Source organism: Gossypium hirsutum, chromosome D03 (genome assembly GCF_007990345.1).
Source record: "Gossypium hirsutum isolate 1008001.06 chromosome D03, Gossypium_hirsutum_v2.1, whole genome shotgun sequence".
NCBI classification, from domain to species: Eukaryota; Viridiplantae; Streptophyta; class Magnoliopsida; order Malvales; family Malvaceae; genus Gossypium; species Gossypium hirsutum.
Window position 1 is genome coordinate 1,398,360 of NC_053439.1, and position 25,194 is coordinate 1,423,553.

The following is a 25,194-nucleotide window of genomic DNA, read 5'->3' on the forward strand; positions in this document are numbered from 1 at the left end:
ATTTAGTCTCTCTATTTTTATTTCTAAAAATTTAGTCTATCTATTTTTTAAATTTAAAGATACAAATCCAATCATCAACACATTAAAATTCTTTTATTAAATACAAATCCATTATAACCCATTTTTTTTATTTACATAGCCATCAAATGATTTTTTTAATTTCAAAATGTCATACTGAAAAATTTAACAAAAAACTAACGATGTTATTAATTAGACTTGAATTTTTAAATCTAAAAAATAGAGAAATTGAATATCTGAAATAAAAGTATAATGACTAAATTCCAAATGTAGGTAAAATACAGGGACTTGTAGCATATTTTAACCTATATATATTCGCATGTCAAAGTAATTAGTCAAGCTTGGAAAGTAGGTGAGAAACAACGTTTCCCCCACTGCCCAATTACTTATTTTCTGCTTTGCAATTTACAATTTATTAAAAAATATATAAATAATAAATTATGTAGAAATTTGAAAACCCTCGATTCTTCCCTAAATTTGCCCAACTTTCCCTAGAAAAATAAACAAAAATAATTAAAAAATATTGATCCAATCAGTTCCTTCAATACCCAGGTTAGTTTTATTTTTATCCAATTTGGATTATGTATTACGTCTAAGATCTTGTTTTTAGATTTTTTTTACTGGGTTTAATTGATTATGATTTGAATTTGTTGTCTTCTTCTGAATTTAGGTTAGGGTTTCTTTTCTTTTGTTGGATTAATAAAATGGTGTTGTTTGGTTTATAATTAATGTCGTTTATGGCACAATTTGATGAACTATTGTTAAAATAGATTCAATTTTTTTTTTTTGGATTTCAATCGTTATGGTGTTAGTTTCATTTCGAGTTTTCTGGGTTTTTATTTTTGGGTAAAAAATTAGGAATTGGGTGTGTGTTTGGTTGATTGAATTTGAAAGTTGTAATCTTTGATTCCATTGAATTTTAGATTTCTTATTTTCCCCTTTAAATTATGTTTTTGGATTTTTATTGTTTTGATTTATTGTGTTGCGTGAATTAAGGAATGGCGAGCGGTTTTGGGGAATCAACAAGCAGACCACCCCCAAGTCCGCCTTGCTCGGGTAGTACTGATAATGCTAACGATGCCGGTGGTTTTGAATGCAATATCTGCTTCGAGTTAGCTCAAGACCCGATCGTCACTCTTTGCGGTCACCTCTTTTGTTGGCCGTGTCTATACAGATGGTTACACCATCACTGTCATTGCCATGAATGCCCTGTTTGCAAAGCCCTCATACAAGAGGAAAAACTTGTTCCACTTTACGGTAGGGGCAAAAACCATACTGATCCACGTTCAAAATTGTATCCCGGCATGGAAATCCCTAACCGTCCCACAGGGCAAAGACCAGCAACCGCTCCTCCTCCTCCTCCCCCAGAAGCCAATCCATTTGGCAATTACGGGTTTGGACTAATGGGAGGTTTTGTTCCAATGGCAACCACCAGGATCGGTAACTTCACAATGGGATTTGGAGGCTTATTGCCATCATTGTTTAACATCCAGTCCCATGGATTCCCAGATGCTACTGTGTACGGAACAACTTCGGGGTTCCCTTTTGGGTACAATACGGTTCATGGCGGTCATCCTCATTGGTTTCCCCAGCCGCCAACCACTCGAGGACAGCAAGCAGATAATGTGTTGAAGAATCTTCTTTTATTGATTGGGGTCTTCGTAGTCCTTGCTCTGCTATATTGGTGAAATAGGTATAACCGCTTCAGCTCAGACAAAGCTTGGTTATCTAGTGTCTGTATATATATGCTTATAGCCGAATCGACGATTCTGTTTTAGCTCGAGAAGAAGTTGTCAATATAATACTTTGCCATTTGTAGCTTCAGGAACAACTTACACTCGTCTTAATTCGTTCTTTTCAAAATAAAAAAAGGAATTAGCTCGTTTCCCCCCTATACATAGAAACATTGTGTTGATTCTTGAATGGTCATTTGGTGTCAATCATGTTAGAACCATAAAAAGAGAACAGCTGTTTTCTTATTTCTTTGCTTTTTCTGGGTGATCCAATCATGGTGGTAATAGCTATATACGTCTCCCATAAGCTAAATTATTGAACATCTTTGGATTTTTATTACATAACCATATGGAACACGAGTTTGTGTTAAAATATACAAACACAAGTTCATATGTAGGCTCCATTTGGTGCTTTGTCTATAGGAACATGCTATTGAATGATAGTTTTGAACACTATTTGGGTGAAAATACCATAGAGGTCACTGAACTAGGAGTTAAATTGTATTTTACTCTCTCTACTAAAAAATGAGCGAATTAGTCAATGTATCTTAAATCAAAGAAAAGATTGGTCATTTCTATTAAAAATTTCATCTTTTTGTATTGTTAAAAATTGGTGTGGTTAATAGAATAACTAGACAATAACACTTAGTGTGCCACGTGTATTTTATGCTAACATTTAGGGATCAGTTTTTAGCAATAGAAATGGATGAAATTTTTAATAGAAAAATTAATTTATTCTTTGATCTAATATACATGGACTAATTTACTCATTTTTTAATAGAAGTGTCAAAATACAAACTTTCTCCTATTATAGGGGTTTATATGATACTTTTACCACATTATTTGTTGAACCAATTACATTGATTGGATGGTTCTGATGTTAACACATGGGAAAGATAATGCCTTTTGTTTTGTACCACATGGTAGGGTAGGGGATTCATTAATCATACCATGGAAACTTGGTCATAGGGTACTTCTGGTTTGATCATGCAATTAAACTCAAGAAAAGTAATTGCTCCTACCACATGATGGAATATGAATGAATTTTGTACCCTGCGTTTTAGGTCTTAATTGCCTTCATCAAAGGGTTATATGCTTTCTTGGACCATAAGTTTTCAACTGAAAAATGTCTTATTATTTCCATTTTTTTCTTTTTTTATTTATTTTAGATTAATCTTTCTTAACTTTAGAACAAGGCAACCCTTGGTTCTTTTCCTCCTCAGCTAACCGACATATCTATTGATAGGCTGAGGAGGATGGGACTTGTAAAACAGTTCACTCGGTGGGTTGAGAGTCGTAAAGTGAGGGTTTGAAGTAAAAGAGTTGATGGATTGAGGAGGATGGGGACTTGTAAGACAATTCACTCGATGGGCTGAGAGTCTTAAAGTGAGAGTTTGAAGTAAAAGAGTTGAAGACAAGGATAGGAGTCGGAGGGTATGATTGGTTCATCGAGGTTGGAAATGCCACGTAAAGGGACATGATTGTTGGATGTTTTGAGTAACTAGTGGTAGTAATCTTGTTGTCACGATTTGTTAGTTTTTAGAGAAGAGTTGAACTGATGTTTTTAACAGACATATCAAATAAAGCATTAAATTTTTAAACATGACAATTCGTAGTTCATGCTATTTTTTTGAATTTTTACGAACTTTTTTAATTGAGTTTTGAAATTTTTAAAATTTTTTTTTGAATATTTTTATAAATTTTAATGTGGCGTATAAGACAAATAGCGTATGTCAACATGAAGTACACATGTATTGTCACATGAATTGTCACGCCAATATCATAAAAAAATTAATGTTTTAGTCAATATTTTTGTAAAAAAAAATGATTTAATTCTTTTCAAAAGATTAATGACCAAATTTAGCTAAGAAAAAGTCAAATTAACAAAATATGTAAACATTGAGGGTTTAAGTTATCATTGTATAAAAAACAAGAAGAAAAAAACCAACTAAACCGCTTATTCAACCAGTTTTTTAGCTCAACTCAACTGCTTTTAGCAATTCACTCAAAACTCGTTTCAATGACCTGTTTCTGCTTCAACTGATTCGATCTGATTCTAACAAGATAATATGCACACCTTAATGCTCAGCACTCAACCTTCGTTCCACTTGTAAATTTTATTATAGATGATGTTCCTTCGCATTTATTGTTTTGAACTAATTTCATTGCAGTGCTAAGCTTCTATGAAGCTTCAATAACTAAGTGTTCTGTCACAATACTTGACCAAAAGAGTAAACTGGTTCACATTGGAACAAGACATTATATCTTTCCATGTAATGTCGTATATGCATGTATCTTTATTAGATTGTAAAGGGTTGTTAATAATTTTCTGATATATAAGTTCCAAAAAAGGAGGGACCTAGCTGAATTTATTGTTGCTGCATTAAGTTTCCTGCTATCTGCAACAATGTTTTCGGATGGAAGCTCACTCAAACTATAATACACACGCAAAATCTGAACCTGTACAAAACTTGAATGCCGCCTATATGAAATTTGCAGTGTCAATAACTAGCAAATAATTTGATTTTCCTTTTACAACTCATTCTGTTTTTACCTATTATCTGACGTCGGTGATAAATAATTTTGTTTATAAAAATTTGGGTGAATTGCACTCGTGGTCACTTAAATATTAATAAGTTTACATTTTGGTCAACTAATTATGAAAAGTTACGATACGATTTGGTCACTTAATTATTTGAAATTGATCATTTAAGCCACTCCTCTGTTAACTTGCTAATGGACGTCAACGTGGACGGTTAAGTCACTATTCCTCAAATACATTGTTAGTTACTCAATTATTAGTAAGTTTTCGTTGTGATCACCTGCCTATGAAAAGTTTCAAAATGATTACTAATAATTGGCTATTAAGACTATAAGTTAATATGTCATGTCTTCAATCCATTAGTGATCATTTTGTTTTTCATAGTAGTGAGACCAAAACGAAAACTAACTAATAATTGGGTGACTATGTGGAGCTTACCCAAATATATATGAAGAATAGTGACTTAATGGTCCATGTTGACATCCGTTGGCAAGTTAACAATGGTGACCCAAGTGATCAATTTCGAATAATTAAGTGATCAAAATATAACTTTTAATAATTGGATGGCCAAAGTACAAAATCACTAACTATTGAGTAACCATGACTGCAATTTACCCTATAAACTTTTTGTAGTCATGTTAACATGTTCCAAGTCAGTAATAATGGGGTTTTGTTGTTCTTTTTTTTATTATTATTATCTTAGTATCAATGAAATTGGTAGATAACGAAGTGATTTATTAATAAAATATTAAAATTTTATTGTAAAATAAATTTCAATATAAGAAATTATTAGTATTATAAAATAATTAATCAAAATAAATTTGAAAAATGAAAATCACACATAATTCAAAAAATAGTCTAGATTATAGATGTCAACTACCAAGAGTGAAGTCAAAAAATTCATTTTGGGGTGTCAAATGTAATTCGACTTGCCTCCTTCGTCTTCACCTATCTCGGCTATAGTTCATTATTATGGTATAAATTTATACAAATTCTTGTATATATAATTTTTTTAATGATAAAAAATTTAGAAGAGAAAATAAAATAAAATGGGATTATTAAATAAGAAAAGCATATTAACAAGTTTTGGGTGTAGTTGTAAGATACATCATATTAGTAAAAATAAAACACAGATTTGAACATTAGAGACAACGTTGTTGGGAGGGATAACCACAAACTTCGAACATGGACCATGAAACGAATATGAAACATATAAAAAAAAATAAGAAAAGAATCATAATAGGAAAGAATGATATTGTTAAGATGAATAGTCATGAATCTCGAACATAGACCATAAAACGAGTATTAAGTAGATTGAAAAAAAAAAAAAAGTAAAGGGTGTGTGTGTGGGGAGTTTTTGGCATGTGTGGCACATGCATTTATGCCTTTGGTTTAAACATATTTTTGCTTCAATCAAACTCTAATAATGGATGCTTTCATTTCTCCATCATTTTAGTTAGTAAGCATACATCACTTCTTGGAGAACCATGTGATGTGTCTATCTACGTGCATGTTATTCAATGATATGGTTGGATATGGTTTTCTCTATTTATTTTTTCATAATTTCGTTTTCTATTATTTTTATATAAAAAATTTGTAATTTAAGATAAAAAAAAAGTTGAATCTTAAACTTGCTGAATATTCCGAAAAGTTGAATATAGGAGAATAATCCTGAACCTCGAACATGAATTATAAAATAGACTAAAAATATTTTTAAAAAAATCCCTTAACTAATCCATGACACACACGCACACATATATATTGGAAAGAGCAAAACATGATTATGCAAGTAAACATATGTATTGATCATGGATGTTCATCACACAATTTATGTTGTGGATTCGAGTTGCACGGATTATCCATTTGTGATGTGTATGTGATAATGATTTATTCTAGTAAAAACCGTGCATATTGTAAAAAAAAAAATTAAAATCATAATGATATTAAAGTGTCCCTTTTTTAGCATGTGTAGTCCTTTCTTTGAGCTATAAGATGTTATATAATTTGATTATAATTAACTAATCCTTAAATTTAGTTATTTTCACCGATGCGTAAGATCAAATGGTAAAAATTAAGCTTGATATTCTATAAGTAAGATTTCGAGTTTAAATATTGTGAATAAAAAAATAGCTTTGAAAAAATTTTGCCTTTTTGTTTAGGGGTTAAATTCGGCTCATTTTGAGATTTAATTAAAAAGAAATGTGATTACTGAATATTATAGTCTAAAAAAAGATATCTTTTAATTAAAGCAATGGTTTTGATAAAATGATTATGAAAGTAATAATTATTAATTTTATACTATAATTAAACATATTGACGAGAGAGTGAATTATGGCTTGAATTATGTCAAGTTTAGAATATAATTTTTTGTAATTATGATTTAATCAATGAATTTCATATTAAACCAAATGAAATTTAAATTAAATTAAAATGGATTAAAATTTTGATTATTCGATTTTGATCCATATCCATGAAGAGCTTGTGGAATAATCAAAATTTAAGAGACTAAATTCTGTCTCTAGCTCCATTTAAAAATATTAATCCAATCATTGATGCTGTTATGATTTTCTTAAAATTTATTGTCGGAAGCAAATTATTATAAATTCAGTAAACATATTTGATAATAAGAAAATGTTTATAAAAAATACTCAAACTGCCACTGATCGATTGGACTAAAATTTTAACATAAAAAAAGGGTAAAAATATTTACTTTTACAACTTTTTTAATTGTGAGGATTAAATTTTAAATTTGATAAAATTAGAGGGGTTTATGCCATATTTTACCCAATTGTAGTTAAAGATGCACCTCCCACCATTTTCTTGTTTTCCATGTCCCTATCTCTTTTATTAGGACAATAAACTTTCCACCAATCGGGCCCAACTTTCTTCCTTATTTAGGTATGTCTAGCTTACGTGGCACTTCATGGTCCCACCATGTGGCAACTTTCATTTTGTCAATGTCACCCTTTAATTCACGTTTACACAAATTTTGGTTTTTTTTTCTTTAAAATACCTTCACATAAATTTTCGAGACACCAAGGTCCCTTGCATTAAATGTTCTACGGAATATCTGGATCATGTTAGAAAAAGAGAAAAAGAAAAATTTAACACAATAATTAAATAAATTTCAAAATTTTCGATCAAATCTTAAGTGAATTGACACCGTTGTAATTATAACAATAAAAAAGACTATCAAGAGAAATAAATAAAAGAAATTTTCGCTCAAAATTTAATAATTGATCTATTCTTAACGTAAGTTAAGTTTATTGTGTCGCGATAGAAATAAACAAAAACAAATAAGTTTTAGCATAGATCGAGCATACTTAAGTACTTTTTTTTGTTTGATTTAAGGGTTTGGGATTATGAGTCGAAGTACACGACTAGTGAATTATAATAAGTCATCTGTTAAAAAAATATAATAATTATATTTATTATTAATTATATTAGGTCAAATTTTGTTATTAATACTTGTATCATGCGTAAGTTGCAAATTTAAAATTTATACTTTAGTTGAGTTAGTTTTAGTCTCTATATTTTTCGAATTTAAAAATTTTAGTTCTAACCCAGATAGTGTCAGTCAAATTTATTAGGTCAAATTTTGCTGTTAATCCCTTATTATGTGTAAGTTATAGATTTAGTCTCTATTCTCCAATTCGATAAATTTTAATTCATATACCTTTCAAATATTTTGAAATTCTAGTTGTGACTCAATTGGTAGCTGCTGAATTCATTAACTAAAATAATGGGGGTTGTGAGTATTATGTGGAATTAACAAATTTATATAGTATTACATATGATAATATATGTTTGTCGCATAACATTTTGAAAATCGACGGGTTTAACACAACGCCAAAGACACCCTTGTAAATGGTAAATTGATTATATAATCTTTTCAAAATCTATGAAATCACAAATTAATATAATTATAAAATTACACTCTATTCTAATTTATTATTATTTACCTAAAATAATTTTTTGATTTCGTCTCTAGATTATAGTTGCAAAATCCTTCTGTTGAGAGCAAGAAAATGGTATGCTATGGATGGCTCAATCAAATTGTTGATATGTTATTGTAAGATCTTGCGATTTGAATTTTGGAGGAAAATCCAACTTCAATAATTAGTCTTTTTGTTTGCTTTCCCATAATCTACATTCAAGTTTTTTAATGCAATTCCTTTTCTTAGACATTAAAAATTCTCCAAGTTACCACATTTTGATTTACATTATCAAAATTTAACATTAGATTGAAAATAAAAAGCTATTGAATGATTTGATTCAACTTGTTCGACACTTTGTATTTGTTTATAGGCATGGTAATGAAATGATTAATGCTCTTGCTACTGCAGGGGTGAGGAGACTTGCGTTTTTTAAAGCTTGGTGGTGAGTGTTTTTCTATCCTGTTTCACTCTTATGCTTATATATTTGCCGTGTTTAGGGGTGATGATTGAGTTCTGTTTTTCAGCTATTTGTTTTTTTGCTTGCGTAGGAGTTAGAAGTCTCGGAAGTGCTTCAGTTTGAATGGTTTGTTTATTTACAAACGTCTTTCTTTTATTAATAAATTCGTATCGACTGAGTGGAAAAAAAATTATAATTAAACCCGTTAGAATATCAAATCCATAAATTTTAGATTTCCATAATTGTATGTTGAATATCATTAAAATACATAAAATGTAATTATCAATACACTTAAATTAATCAATAATAAAAGAACAAAAATAAAAATATTATTATTTATAAAATTACAAATTTTCATATTTCTAATAATTTTAATTTAATAATTTTAATGTTCGTTTTCGATTTTAACCTCACTCGTATCTATATATATATATTCATCATCGATTTTATTTAATTTTATCATTACAAGAACTAATTCTCACTATCCACAAAAATAGCTTGATTAAAATAAAAACATTTTACCATTGGTCCCTAGAAGTAACTTTTTTTTTAAATTTTAAACCCAAACGTGGGGTTTTTTATTTTGGGTTCAAAGTTGAAAATACAAAAGAAATTAGAAATCATTGATGTGTTCCCTTTCCCCCCTATATTAAAAGCTTAAAAAACCAAAAATCTAAACTCCCACCAACAAAAGATGTCCAAATTTGCATTAGTCATCCCACCAAATCACCCCCACCGACACCACCACCACCGTCACCACCTCTTCCTCCTTTTCCTCCTCATCTCCGCCATAAATGCCGCCCCTTCCTCGGCTACAACCACCACTAATAATGACCAAAAGTTCAAAGAAGCTCCACAATTTTATAACGCACCCACTTGTCCTTCCATTAATGGCACCACAAATGAAATGTGTTCCCATGAAGCTGTTCATGTAGCAATGACCCTCGATGCCGCCTATTTGCGTGGTTCAATGGCAGCTATTTTTTCCATCCTGCAACACTCTTCTTGCCCTCAAAACATCCTCTTCCACTTCGTCTCCACCTCCACCGCCGACCACCGTCACCTCCTCCTTACAATCACCCACTCTTTCCCTTCCCTTAAGTTCCAAATCTACCCGTACGACTCCTCTGTCGTGTCCGGCCTTATCTCAACATCCATCCGGTCAGCACTCGACTCCCCACTCAACTACGCCCGGAACTACCTCGCCGATCTCCTCCCTCATTGCATACACGACATCGTTTACCTAGACTCCGACCTCGTCCTAGTCGACGACATAGCCAAACTCGCCGCCACCCCACTAGACGAAAACACCGTCCTCGCCGCCCCGGAATATTGCAACGCCAACTTCACTTCATACTTCACCCCAACCTTCTGGTCCAACCCCACACTTTCCCTAACCTTCGCCGGCCGGAAACCTTGTTACTTCAACACCGGTGTAATGGTCATAGACTTACAAAAATGGCGTGAAGGTGATTACACCATCAAAATCATCGAATGGATGGAGCTTCAAAAAAGAATAAGGATCTACGAGTTAGGTTCATTGCCACCATTTTTACTCGTCTTTGCAGGCACCATAGCACCTGTTGATCATAGATGGAACCAACACGGGCTTGGAGGTGACAATTATAGAGGATTATGCAGAAATTTACATCCGGGTCGGGTTAGTTTATTACATTGGAGTGGTAAAGGGAAGCCATGGGTGAGACTTGATGCTAATCGACCATGTCCTTTAGATGCTTTATGGGCTCCTTATGATTTGCTACAAACACCCTTTGCTTTAGAATCTTAAAAAATTATGATTAGTATATGTTTTTTTCAACAATAATTTTCTTTTTCTGGGCTGAGATTTTTTCTTTCAATGATGCCATGGAACTTATAGAGGAAAAAAATGGATCTGAGTGGAAAATTTTAAGATAAATTTTCTTGGAGATATATGTTCATATATGATTCTATAGCAGTGAACATTAACAATCTTGATACAATCTTTGCTTCTTTTCTTTATCTATGTATTGTTCAAGACAGTATATAATACATGTTATGCCTACTACAGAAATTAAAGATCAAAAGCTTTGTTGGTGCTTTGGTTTAATTATGATTTAGTCCCTCTACTTTACTTTGGTTTGTCTTTTACTTTAGGAAAACTAAGAAGCCACTCCAATCAATTTGTTGCATATAAATTAAATTCTTTTTGTTGGCTTAATTGTGATTCTGTCCCCTACTTTTCAAAGATCGAGGAGTTGAGCTATTAATTTTTGCTAATTTGCCGTGCATATAAAATGCTACTTGTTGATTTTCAAATCAATAATTTAATGGTTTTTTTTTCTTGTAGGAAGCTTTTAATGTTGATTTGTTCTTGTTTTTTTTTTCTTGTTGAAGTAATTGATATCATTGCATCAATATTTCATCTTTTTAAATGGTAATAATTTGCAAAAATCAAGGACATTGATTGTGAAAATTAGAAAAGCTATAATGGTGTTGTTGGAGCCTAGCAATGTCTGGTCTGAATTGAAATTCACCTTATTTTACTCCACCATTTAAGACAAACTTGAGTTGTTTGGTTTCCTAGTTTTTGCCTATATACCCTATTATGCGATCAACATTGTACTTTAATGTAATGAAAGCTTTATCATGGGAATAGCAATGTACATTTTACTACTATTCATCTTAAACTCTCTCTATTTACATCAGTCTAAAATTAAAATAATTATATATTTTTTGTATTTTTATACAATTAATATTTAACAATTCAATTGTTATATCTCATAATCCGTTCATATAAATCATGTATGTCAAATTTGACGTAAATTTAAAATAATTAATTATTGTTAATGCAAAAAAAAAACTTTCAACCATTCAATAAATATTAATATATACAATATTTTAGATCGATATGATAAAAATATCGGATGGTTTTAAATTTTACATGCATGACATGTGCTTCAATAGTTGAATCGTTAAAATATTAAGTGTACAATTAACTTAATACTAATGTAAGTAGATTTCTCCCATATACATATATTTACTACTACTACTACTCCATCTTTAGCTCTATCTTTTTTTCTTTCTCCCTTTCATTTGGTGCCTTGTCTAGCCAAAGTCAAACATTAAACTATATTGTATCTTATTACACATTGTAGAGAGAGCTTTACCTGCATACTACCTTCAGCTCGAACAAGACTATACTCAGGCTGTAAAATGGACGAGGACACTTGTGGTTTATACATAAAAAAAATGAATATAAGATATTGGTACATATATAAGTATACTGAGGGAAGACCGACTTTTTCTAGAGAAGTTTTCGAAGTGACGTCTACTGTGAGCCAACGAACTCCTCAATAGGTCGGTATTGTCTTTGATTGAGGTTTTGTCTCTTAACTTTGGGAGAGCCCAAGTGCCTGAAGTTGCTTGAAGAGGTGACATGTTCAACAAAACAGGAGTGCTTCATTAGATTGAATCGTCTGTGGTGCACAACCACCTACTAAAGGGACGTGAGCATTCGTGCTTGATAGGATTTGACCTATGCCCCTAAACAACAGCAATGAGCAAATATGCTATCACCTTAGGCACTCAAACTCTCCATAAAATTAAGAGATAAAACTCTAATTAAAATAAAATCGATTCATTTTCGATATACCATTCTTCAAAATTTTCTTAAAAAAAAAAATCAGACTTCCCTATATTCAACTTTCCCATTATACCCAATTCTCTACTAACAGCCACAAATTAAGTTGATATTTTTAGCAAAATTTATGGTGTCCCGACAACATATATCAAAGCCTTGCAACTCCTTTTTGTTTTTTTTGCCTTTAATCACATGGGGCTTAGTTAGAAAAGGCACTAAACATGTAAAATTTTTACATTTTATTTGGTGATTATAAGAAGATGATAAATCTAATGTGACTAGTGCGATTCAAACTCAGGTTATATTTGGGATAGTAAATACCTTAATTATCAGGTCAAAACATGTTATTTAAAATTTTCTAATTTTTTACTTGAAATTCGATGTTGATAACTATTTAAATAATATTATTATATTGGTTATTAATTGAAAAATAAAAATTATTAATCCAATGATTAACATAAAGTAAAAGAAAGTGATTGTGAATTTGAATAATTAGTAAGAATACATTATGCCTATGTCAAAACAAAAGCTAAATGCTTATTAAAAACTTATTAAGTATACTTCTTTTAATGTTTTGTAAAGGCAACTTGGGATTTTTTTTACTATAATGGGAATTAAAATATCAAACTAAAGTTAGGCAATCTTTCACTAACTACCATATATAAATATATATAAATTTAATTATATATAAGCAAAAAAAAAAAACATATTGATTCCATACTATAGAGTCCACCCAAATAAGTCAATAATGTACAAAATTAGAATATCTTTTTATAAATTTCTTTTGGGACTTTGATTTTCCAAACAACTACTGAAATATGCTATATTTTATTGTAAAAAAAATTAAATTTTGATATTTTTATTATGCTTAAAATTGACATGATTTGATATATCTGTGTTTATAATATCTTTAGTTGGACCAAATAATTAACACTATTATACTTTTGGTTAAAATAAATCATTTTAGTGAAATGAGTTTAAAAGAATATTCTTAAGAAAAAAATACATTATCTTTTTAATTGGATCAATTAACCATGATAATTATTTAAATTAGCTGATAACGTTACATAAATTGAGGGATCAAATTATAGTATGTGAATGAGTTTGAGGATATTAAAAGGACTAAATTATAATTTTTTTATATCTAGAACTATTCATAGGCTCTTCTGAACCCTTAAATAGGAGGATAATATGCTTCAACACACTCTAACTTACATCCTTATGCACGGACAACTATATCGACGCCAATCAAACAAAGACTCAATTTGCGGAACAAATTATAATTTTAATACTATTGCAAGAGTTTTTAATTAATTAAATAAGTAAAGTAGGTAATCTTTTTCCCAGAAAAATAAATCAAGTGGCAAATTATTTCAATTTTCAATATCCAATTTTCTGCTTTTTGCAGCGCTGGATTCTCAAAGCTAAAATTAAATAGATCTCTTATCATTTTTCTTTAAAATTGATATAAGTCTGAAATTAGTTCATAAATTCATGTGCTAATCAAAAAGATCAAATTATTAAATCTTATTAATGGGATTGCAATGATGAAAGATGCTATGAAATAATCATATAAAAATTAAATTTATTTGAACTGATATTCAGAACCAAGGGGGAAAGACAAAAAAAAGTATGATAATTTTATTAAGCAATTAATAATTTAAAATGCAAATTAGAAAATTAGAAAAAAAAAAGAGATTAAACAAAAAGCTTAATTAATTAGATGGGTAAACACGTTATCTACTTTTCATGTTGATATTATTTTGACTTCTTTTTAAAAGAAAAGATTAAATTAAAGTATTAAAGACTTTTTTACTCATAAATAAATAAATAAATAAAAGCCTTTTATTTTTTTATTTTGTCTTTTTTGCATTTTTTTAGTGGCTGCAGTTTCACTTTTGTCTGATTCCCATTTACTCTCTTTATAAATTTTCTTTTAATGATCATATATAAAATTATATATTTATAAATCAATAATTGTATTCTCACGCCGATTAAGTCTTAATTTAATTGATATAGATATTGTTGTTAATATAAAAAAAATGTGAGTTCGAGTGCGCTGAAACATATTTTCTTCTTATTTATGAGTTAAACATGATTGAAAATTTGAGTTTTTAAAAAATTAATTACTTTTGCATAGGGATCGTTTTAATAATATTGGGATTAGAGACTAGAGGTCAACTCTTTGGTTTGCAATATATTATCAATATATAGCAAATCTCTAATTTTGAATGAAGTCAAGTCAATGAATGAAGTTACCCTTTGAAATCTTATGTAACAATATAAAATTGAAACCATGTTTCAATGACAAAGGAGCTTCCATGTGAGAAGAACATGAAGGAATCACTCACTTAAAAGTATAATAAACTTTTTTGGAGGGTGGGAGGTGGGGGATGTCAGGTTCATCAAATGCGTTTTAATTTAATACTTCATATCTGAAGTTGGTTCGATTTTAACTCATAAAAATAGAGCATATTTTGTGACTAGTTATTTACCCTTTAAAAAATATTTATAATGAGAAGATTAGTCATAACTGTCAGTGATGGATATCTAAACTTCAACCCAAAAAATATATTATAACTTTTTCGACCAAAACTAAACTCAAGCTTTAAATTTGAATGATTCGAACCTATAATGACCCAGATTGAAAAGTTTGAACTTTAAACTAAATACTCAAAATAATTTGAATCCAGAATTGAGGGGAACAAAATTATCAATTTGTTGATAAAAAAACTAGTCTTCCTGCATAAACGCAAAGCTTACAATTACATTACAACTATATGGTATCAAGTAGGGAGGTGATTACTCTAAAGATATTTGAATCATTTAGCTGATATTGCAAAATGTAAAATTCAAGGGTTAACTTCTTTATTTGCTTCCTTGTAGTCTCCATAATCTTCTCCATCACTGCTGTCTGTCTGTCTGAAATACTTGTAGTAAATATACTGCAGTATGATCTGTTTGTAAACAATGTTAAGGCTTTATTGTTGCAGTTGAATCATCAAAGTATAATTTTTTAGACCAATTGATCTTTTTACAAACTCAATTATCTTCTTAAACATTAAAATATCAACTCCAATATGACGGAAAAAAATATTAAAAATACACGTTGATCAAATTTGTGTATGTTTGGAAAAAGGAAAAACAGCCCATCAAGTGATATTGGTTTTTTAAAGACTAAAAAAATAATTTTATTCGCTTTAAAATAAAAAAATTAAAACAATTAAAAATATAATTGTATTTGCTTTAAAATAAAAAATAAAACAATTAAATTAAATTCGATTCAAAACGAATCGGGTTGGAGTTGGATCTCCTATTAAATTTTGGATTTGGGTTCGAGGTTGATTTTTTTTCTTAAGGGTCTGAGTCGGGTCGGGTCGGGTTGGGTTGGGCGGAGCAGATTAGTCGACCTTTGGGGCAAGGTTGAGGTAAGCAAAAATCCGCCTCGCCTCTTCCCATTGCCTTCCCTACTCCAAACTAATTTCAAGATTTGATTGTTGCTATATACATATACTTTATAACTGTACTAAATTAAACCCAAAATGAGCCAAGAAAAGGATACAAATAAATCCAATGCCACGCAAACAACAGCATCAAGCAACCATGGCATGTTTGCCTTAATGGGTCCCCATTCAGTGGTTCTCACTAGAATACTGTTGAAGCAACCATTAATGAATCGAAGCTTTAAATAAAGTAGAAATAAAAATGGAGAACACTGAGATTAAAGATCAAACCTTGCCACATAAGTTGCATTAGCTATCAATGCAAAGATGAACATGAGAGGGTTCAATCCCTGATGAATTTTTTTTTCCAGACATTAAGCAAAAAAAAAAAAATCATTTTAAAAGCAAAAGAAAGAAAATTGTTATAATAAGAGTGTTACCTCCACATTGCCCCTTTTGATCTGATAAAGAAACAACGATTTTGATTAGGAAACTGGGAATTTTATGGGGATTATATATCCAAAAAAAAAAAACTAAGTTTTATTTATTGGAAATTCGATGCTTACATTTAACCATATTTGAGGGATTCGGCCTCCCATGTATATGGCAGCCATTAGCCATCCCAGCCATTGTCCAAATGCACTATGCTCCATACTATGCTCCTGTGACCAGTGGTAAAATGTGGCATTAAGTTTTGAGAGGTTTAATTGAAATTTTTAAAAACTCTCTCAATCTTCAGATTTGGCCAATAACCTGACACGCGGACAAATCTAAATGTACCAATTTTTGTGGAATTTTAAGGTAGAATCAATGGATCATACCTGTAATAGCCTTCTATTGGTAAAACCAGTTTTCACTTCCATCAAAGCCTTACTTCCAAAAGGCAAATTGAGTGATGCAGCTAGAAATGTGCCATAACTTTTAGCCTAAAAAACCATCATATATCTTTGTTATTCAATCAATCTTTCAAGAGTTTGAAAATCATTTACCAAGTTCGAGAATTGACACTCACGGCTCTCGGGATCGGCCTAGGTTGAGTTCCAGACTTCTTGGACAAAACCGAAACCGTTTCATCATCGGACGACGAATCACCGTCGAGTCCCATAGCTGAAGGACCACTTTTAGCTACCCTCAAATATGTCCGGAAAGGTGGAGTGCCACTACCAGCCAGAGATCTAGCTGACCTGAAAATAGTATAACATTGTACATAATCAGGAATAACAGTAAAATAGATACAAAAGATACCTTAATTATATATTAGAAAAAATGAAAAAGTTAAAAGAATAGTACGTGTAATAAAATTCCCTACGAGGATGGGGTTTGCTTGAGGACTTAGGTATGGGAATTCCAGGTTCATGTTTGCCAGGTTTCAGTGGTTCTTTCTCATCTTCAACCTATAACATTACATTTTAAAAAAACAAAACATATGAAATCATGTCTTGTTTAATTCTATTACAATTTCCTATAATACAGGGATTAAAAAGGAAAAAAACAATGTCAAAGGTTGTGTAAAGTGTACCACGTCGTTGGTTTTAATCCGTCTACATTTCCACCACCTGTTGATATAATCATAGTATACACTTTGCAACACTAGAACCACCGTACTTATTGTATAGAGCTGAAGTACAAAACCACACAATTAATTAGCTTCTCGTAAGTAAAAAACGTTACTTTATTCAAAATTGTCCTATATGGAATGAGGGCTAAGGTTTTTTAAAATCCCAATGAGACCCAACTCTAAATGTTGGGTTAATAGCATAGTGGGGCCTAGGACAACTTGAGAAATAAACCCATGGTATAGATTGACTTTGGGCCATCTTTTTATTCAAAGAATAGTCCTGAATTGCAATTATGAAATAAATGAAGGGTTTAACATGAAATGGAAAAACATTTAAACCTAGGAAAATGAAAAATGTAAGTCACATGTAATAGTACCAGAGCTGTGTAGAACTGAGTCGGCAACTGCATCCACAAAACAAGAACCAAAAAAAGAAAAACCCAGTAAGCATAATAAATACATATATCTATATATATCTATATAAAACATGAAATTACCATATACATGGAGGAAATTTAAAAAAATTAAAGAACACAACTCACTGTTGCAGGTTCAAGAAGACAACCAACAAGATTAAACACATCACTGCAAGAAAAAAAAAACAAAGGAGATTAATGGTTTCAAACATGAATAAATTGGTGAGTTTATGCTTTTTTAAAGGAAAAAGAACCGAACCCAGCAACCCAAGTGAGGAGAAAAAGGAGGGAAACACCATGAGCAGACTTGGTTTTGAAGTTAGTAATGATTTGAGGGATCTCTGCAACACCCCAACAAACCAAACTAATAATCCCAAACCCAAAAGAAAATTCATCTTTTAAATTACAAAGACAGTCTTTGAAGTATCTTTGAACCCAACCAGTACAGGGTTTGTTTTCTCTAACACAATAAGGTTGAGACATTGACAATGCTTTTTCTTTTGCAGAGAAACTATCAATATGATGAAACAGTGTTGAAGTTGGTGAAGGTTTTTTTTTTTTTTGTGTGTGTGTGTGTGTGTGGATAGTAGAGCCATTTATTATTATATAGCAGAAAAACAAAGTGGGATTTTTACTCTTTTTTTTTTATATAATTAATTATTACTAAAAAGAATGGAACACCAATTTGTAACTATTGTACATTTGTTTGTTGTCTTGTTGGGAGTTCATGGTGGTGAAAAGGAAGCCTTTCTGGTACGCATATTCATTATCCATGGATATGCTTTACTTTATATTCATTTTCATGTTTTCTGTACTGTGTCAGTATTGCATGCAAGTAATACCTTAGTTAACGGTCCAAATTTATCTACAAATTTACATAAAAGTTAGGGTTAATTAATAATTATCCCTTAGGTTGTAGTTTGAATTTTTAAAATATTAGTAATGTTTTAATCAAGTTGTTTCGTTTGTGTGACATTTTAGTTGTTAGAGTATATTTAAAATATGTAGATTGAATTTTAAATATCATATTAGATTTAACGTGTTAGAGAAAATAAAAAAATTGTCATTAAAATTAGGAGGGCAATATTTTAACGTGTCAAATCTAAATTTTAAATTGTTCATGTGTTTGGTATAAACGTGTTGAAAATTTTATCTTTGTGTCTTAAACAGGGATAAATCACAAAATTATATATGAATTTTGATTTAATGTGTAATTTGATACATGAAATTTAATTTGGTATAATTATACACATGAAACTTTGATTGTGGTTCAAATATATATATACACATGAAACTTTATGTTTGATTCAATTAAACACATTTAAAGAAATAAATACATCGAATTTTTTTATATTGGATAGATATAATTATTTGTGTATGTAATATATATAAATATAAAATGATATGCTATATCAATCATTGTGTTAATAATTTTTGATAATTGGATCAAATCAAACTTTCATGTATAAAATTTCCCAAAATCAAAGTTCATTTATAGTTTTGAGATTTATCCCTTTTAAATAAGTTCTATATCAAATCGAAGCTAACATTTAAATGCTGAAGCTAATGATCAAGCTAACAAAAAGATCTAATTGATATAACACCAACACTTTGAAAATTTTTAAAAATTGAATCATAATTAGAGGCATCTGATGGAATTAACCCTGAAAATTACATGAACATTAGAAGTAAAGAAATGTGATATCAACAATCGAAACATAAATAATCGAGTTTGAAGTTAATTGTGAACCAACACTTAGAATATTAGCTTATAAAGAAAATTACCAAACATTACAATCTTTGATGAGACCATGGTCACCATTTGTAGATATTGAGAGGAAATTTGATAAGGTAGATAGTGTTATATTTTCGATGGCAGATAATAAAGGAGATGAAATGGCCTCAACCTTGGCGATAGCAAGTATAAATCGTGGAGACATATTTAAAGTGTAACGCCCCAAAATTTTAAGAGTTTAATTGTGTGAATTTACTGTAATTAAATTCCGGTATCTCTGGTTTTGTGCTCTACTTTTGTGTTTAAGTTCTGAAGTTCAAGTGACATAGTTAAAAGTTTTGTTATTTTTAAAACAACCTTTATCCATGTGTTAGGTAGTTAAGTGCAATTCTGGGTAAATCAATATCAAGAATGAGCTTGCTGGTTTATTGATTAAGCATCTATTTATATTCTGTTTAGTCCCAAGTTCAAGTCCCATTGCATGTGTTAGGAATTTTTTTTTTTTGCAAATCCAGGAAGGTGGGATGGTGGTTAATTTTAAACATTCTGAAGAAATTCTATCGTCCTTCTTTTTCTTTTTCCACATTTGGTTCCCTATTTTTCCTATTCTTTTTTCTTTTTTTTTCTTCTTAATGCAATTGATTTTTGCCTGAATTGGAAAGTCTTCGCTCTCTGTGAGATCAATATTGTGTAAGTTCTGTTGTTATTTCCTTTCGTTTTGTGATTTCTGTTGTGTTAACACTTTTCTGTCGAAATGGGATTTTGCTCGTTTGCTTGACGTCCTGTTAAACACTCGGTTGGTTACTTTTTAGGCGAGGATATTGCAAGAGATGTTTTTCCGCCGTGTTAGCCTAATTTCCTCTATTTCATAGGAGGTCAGTATGCGAATTGAGTTGGGATTGCGTCGAAAATTTTGACATAATCTTAACGGTAGTTTGATTTTGTTAAAATATCAAAAACGATGGTGTAATTAATTATCAGATGGTTAATTAGGTTCTAGGTAGTTTCCGTATTATTTTTCCGTCAAACGAAACCAGGTGCGTATCGAAAACCTTAGTTCTTACAAGTTTTGGTTACTAGAAAATGGTGGCTGTCGACGCCACACGGCCAGGTACACAGGTGTGTCACACGGCCGTGTGGCAGGCCATGTGATGCATCAATGATGTGAAAACCATAAGAGATACGATCCTGAACTTTGGGTTCAAGGAAAGCGATATTAATGTCCTTATCGATGCGCTAGGGTCATCGGTTCTGCCTACTAGCGTAAACATTAGGGATGCACTTAATAGAATGGTATGCAATGCTAAACTAGAATCGAGTCAAGAGTTTATGGTATACATTGATGCTTCACATGTCGAGTTAGGGTGTGTGCTTATGCAAGACAGTAAGGTGGTTGCTTACGCGTCGCGACAGCTTAAGACACACGAAGGTAAGTACCTTACGCAAGATCTTGAACTAGCTATGGTTGTGTTGCTTTGAAAGTCTAGAGACACTATCTGTATGGTGAAAGGTGTATTATCTACACCGATTACAAGAGTCTTAAATATTTGTTAACCCAAAAAGAATTAAATCTTTGACAGCGCCGATGGGTTGAATTGCTTAAAGATTATGATTGCACGATAGAGTACCATCCGGGTAAGGCTAATGTGGTAGCTGATGCCCTAAGTTGTACAGCGATGACTAATTTGAGAGTAATGTTAGCTCGTCTGAGTTTGGTTGAAGATGGAGGGTTGTTGGCTGAATTACAAGTAAAACCAATTTGGTCGAAGCAGATTAGAGCTAAACAGTTGAACGATGAGTCTTTAGTCTAGCATCTACGGTATGTTGGTTCAAACGAGAATTTCGATTTTAGCTTGAATAGCGATAATATGTTATGCTTCAAAGGTCAGATTTGTGTACCCAATGATAAGGAACTAAGGCATTTGATTCTACAAGAGGCGCATAATAGTCTCTATGCTATGCATCTTAGTGGGAATAAAATGTACCGGGATCTTCGAAAGTTTTATTGGTGGCTCAGACTGAAACGAGAGGCAGTCATTTTTGTATCTTTCTGTCTGATGTGTCAAAAAGTTAAAGCCGAACATTAGTTAGCCTCCGGACTGCTTCAGCCGGTTAAGATCCCACAGTGGAAATGAGAGCAGGTAACAACAAATTTTGTTACGTGGTTGCCTTTAACCCTCATTAAGAAATATTCAAATTGGGCCATCGTTGATCGGTTAAACAAAGTAGCCCATTTTTTCCCTATCCGAATAGATTACTCCTTACAGAAGTTAGCTACATCGCCAAAATTGTGAGGCTACACGGAATATCGGTCTCAATCATCTCTGATAGAGATTCGCGATTTACGTTTCGGTTCTAAAAGAAACTCTATGAGGCTTTAAGCACCCGACTTAACTTTAGTACTGCGTATCACCCTCAAATTGATGGACAGTTGGAATGGGTTAATCAAATCCTAGAGGATATGCTTCGAGATTGTGTGATAGACTTCAGGGGTAGTTGGGAGGAGTACCTACTGTAGGCGAAGTTTGTAGACAATAACAGCTTTTAGTCCAGTATGCAGATTGCACCCTTCGAGGCCTTATATGGACGAAAGTGTCGTACTCCGTTATGTTGGACAGAATTAAGCGAACGCCGAATATTGGGTCCTGAACTGGTTTCTGAAATTAAAAACATTGTGAAAGTAATTCGGGATCGACTGAAAGCCGTATCTGACCAGAAGAAGTCTTATGATGATTTAAAAAGGAAAGACATTGAGTTTTTTTGTTGGTGATCAAGTTTTTCTAAGAGTATCGCCGTGGAAAAAGGTCATCCGTTTTGGACGCAACGGTAAGCTAACCCCGAGGTTCATTGGGCCTTATCGTATCTTGAAACGTGTCGGACCTGTTGCTTACTAGTTGGAATTACCGCCAGAACTAGATCGAATTCATGGTGTGTTTCATGTTTCGATGCTAAGACGGTATTGTTCGGATCCGTCGTATATTGTTACTGTTGATGAGATCGAGTTGCGATCGAATTTAACATTCAAAGAGGAACCTGTCCAGATTTTTAAATGTGATGTTAAGGTGTTGAGGAAGAAAATTGTTCCTTTAGTAAAAGTTCGTAGCAGAACCACAGTACTGAGGAAGCCATGTGGAAACCTGAAGAAGCAATCCGACGTCTGTATCCGTATTTGTTTGAGTTAGGTAAAATTTTGAGGCCGAAATTTATTTTAGGGGGAAAGAGCTGTAACGCCCCAAAATTTTAAGAGTTTAATTGTGTGAATCTGAAGTAATTAAATTCTGGTATCTCTGGTTCTGTGCTCTACTTTTATGTTTAAGGTTCGAAGTTCGAGATGCATAGTTAAAAGTTTTGTTATTTTTAAAACAACATTTATCCGTGTGTTAGGTAGTTAAGTGCAATTCTGGGTAAATCAGTGTCAAGAATAAGCCTGCTGGTTCACTGGTTAAGCATCTGTCTGTATTTTATCTAGTCCCGAGTTCATGTCCCATTGCATGCATTAGGAATTTTTTTTTGCAAATGTCGGAAGGTGGGATGGTGGTTAATTTTAAACATTTTGAAGAAATTCTATTGTTCTTTTTCTTTTCCCATATTTGGTTTCATGTTTTTCCTATTCTCATTTCTTTTATTTTTCTTCTTACTACAATTGATTTTTGCATGAATTGGAAAGTCTTCACTGTCTGTGAGATCGATATTGTGTAAGTTTCGTTGTTATTTCCTTTTGTTTTGTGATTTCCGTTATGTTAACACTTTTCTGTCTGAACGAGATTTTGCTCGTTTGCTTGACGTTCTGTTTAACACTCGATTGGTTACTTTTTAGGCGAGGATATTGCAAAAGACGTTATTCCGTTGTGTTATTCTGATTTCCTCTATTTCGTGAGAGGTTAGTATGCGAATTGAGTTGGGATTGCGTCGAAACTTTCGACATAATCTTAATGGTAGGTTGATCTTGTTAAAATATTAAAAATAATGGTGTAGTTGATTATCAGATGGTTAATTAGGTTCTAGATAGTCCCTGTATTATTTTTTCGTCAAGCGAAACCAGATGCGTATCGAAAACCTTAATTCTTACAAGTTTCGGTCACCAGAAAATAATGGTTGTCGATGCTACACGGCCAAGCACACGGGCATGTGACCAGGCCGCGTGAGCCATTCGGCTGTGTGGCAGGTCGTGTGAGCCACACGGCTTTGTGGCAGATCGTGTGAGCCACACGCCTGCATGACAGGCCATATGATTGACCATGTAACTCACTGTTTATTTATTTGGGGTCACACATGTAAGGATATGGGCATGTGTCTAGGCCGTGTATGGCCATGTTCGTGTAGGGTTCAGACAAGCAACAGACACAGGTGTGTGTCTGGGCTGTGTAACTTACTGTTTGTGGTATAAAGCCACACAGCCAGGGATATGTATGTGTGCCTAGGTCGTGTATCTCACTATTTGTGGTATAAAACCATACGGTCAGGGACACGGGCGTGTACCCAGGCCGTGTGGGTCACATGGGTAAGGACATAGGTGTGTGTCCAGGTTGAGTGTCATGATATTAGGGCCCAAAACCTGTTTTGAGGCCGAGAATGTTGTTTAACATTGTTACTGGCTTCCTCAATGTATGAATGGCTGAATTTGATTGTATGAAAGCTATCTGATCTTCTGAGACTAATGTGTAGATAACATAGTTGTATGTATACCATGATCTATGTTCTGAAGTGGAACTGTCTTATCTGTTTGCGAGATAACATAGAATGACTGAATACTCAATATGGGTACTTGTGCTTTGCATTTGCATGGGTTGGGATACTGTGAAGAAGGCAGTAATCTATTCTGAATTAGTGGCTATGCCACAATACGTATAAATCTGATTCTGGCGCTTAGTCGTAATCTTGCTTAGCAGCTAAGCTATGTATCTGTAAAGTGTCAAACAGACACTCTGAGGTGTGCAGCGTTAGTTGGGCATTATATATCCTTAATAGTGTGATGGGATGACCGAAGACGGTGTGTAGCGGACTGGGATAGGAATATTGCATTGTATATGAACTGAAATTGCATATATATATATGTAACTGATCTGCTCTAAATCTGAATTGAAATTACTTCTGTATCGAACCGAACCTTTGAATCTAGAACTACCTTATAAGTGAACATTAATTGAATAAACTTCTTTTACGCACAAAGTTCACAACTCATTTTGTTTTTGATTGGATTTCAGGTGGTTCCCAATCTTGAACAGGTCGGCGCAATGGGAGCTTGGTCAAGCGTTTATCTTTCTTTAAGTAGTATATTAGGAATTTCGATAAATATAATAGTATGAATTTGGAAGATTATATACTTATTTAGTTTTGTGGTGAATGTGATGTGAAGTATGGTTTAGCTTTACTGTGTTGTTTGTGTGGCAATTGATAATCGATGAGGTAACTCTCTAAACTTGGGCTGGTCGTTTAGGCCGGGTTTGGGGTATTACATAAAGCTTGGTGGTGAGCATTAGATTTTGTTAAATATGACTCCTATTTCAGTCAAATTTGAGAAATAATCATTTAGGTAAACTCTGTTTGTTTGTTTCAATCAAACTTTGATTAGTCTAGATTATTTTATTATTATTTGACCTATGAATTTAGCCTATAAATAGGCTCTTTTACAACAGTTGAAAATGCACTCATTAGAGATTAAAACTCATAACACATTTAGAGAATTTTGTGTTTACGTTTTGAGGGTTCTTTATTTTCAGGTTTTCGGACTT

The 25,194-nt window shown here is 32.1% G+C and overlaps 3 protein-coding genes across 3 annotated transcripts; 2 read left to right on the forward strand and 1 right to left on the reverse strand.

Moving 5' to 3' along the window:
- Positions 1-355: 355 nt before the first annotated feature.
- Positions 356-1,912, forward strand: LOC107909364 (E3 ubiquitin-protein ligase RNF185). The gene is made up of 2 exons (XM_016836851.2): positions 356-570; positions 1,015-1,912. The coding sequence occupies exon 2, from the start codon at positions 1,017-1,019 to the stop codon at positions 1,704-1,706; it is 690 nt and encodes a 229-aa protein (XP_016692340.1). The 5' UTR covers positions 356-570; positions 1,015-1,016; the 3' UTR covers positions 1,707-1,912.
- Positions 1,913-9,299: 7,387 nt separating this feature from the next.
- Positions 9,300-10,777, forward strand: LOC107909363 (probable galacturonosyltransferase-like 1). The gene has a single exon (XM_016836850.2). It carries the CDS (start codon positions 9,383-9,385, stop codon positions 10,475-10,477), a length of 1,095 nt encoding a protein of 364 aa, XP_016692339.2. The 5' UTR covers positions 9,300-9,382; the 3' UTR covers positions 10,478-10,777.
- A 4,228-nt stretch (positions 10,778-15,005) lies between these two features.
- LOC107909362 (probable vacuolar amino acid transporter YPQ1) lies at positions 15,006-18,307 on the reverse strand. Its single transcript, XM_016836848.2, has 12 exons — positions 17,987-18,307; positions 17,854-17,896; positions 17,689-17,715; positions 17,273-17,371; positions 17,044-17,147; positions 16,766-16,937; positions 16,575-16,679; positions 16,320-16,415; positions 16,194-16,214; positions 16,045-16,103; positions 15,873-15,963; positions 15,006-15,267 (listed from the first exon to the last, which is right to left on the reverse strand). Exons 1-12 carry the CDS (start codon positions 18,208-18,210, stop codon positions 15,163-15,165), a joined length of 1,146 nt encoding a protein of 381 aa, XP_016692337.1. The 5' UTR covers positions 18,211-18,307; the 3' UTR covers positions 15,006-15,162.
- Positions 18,308-25,194: the final 6,887 nt, after the last annotated feature.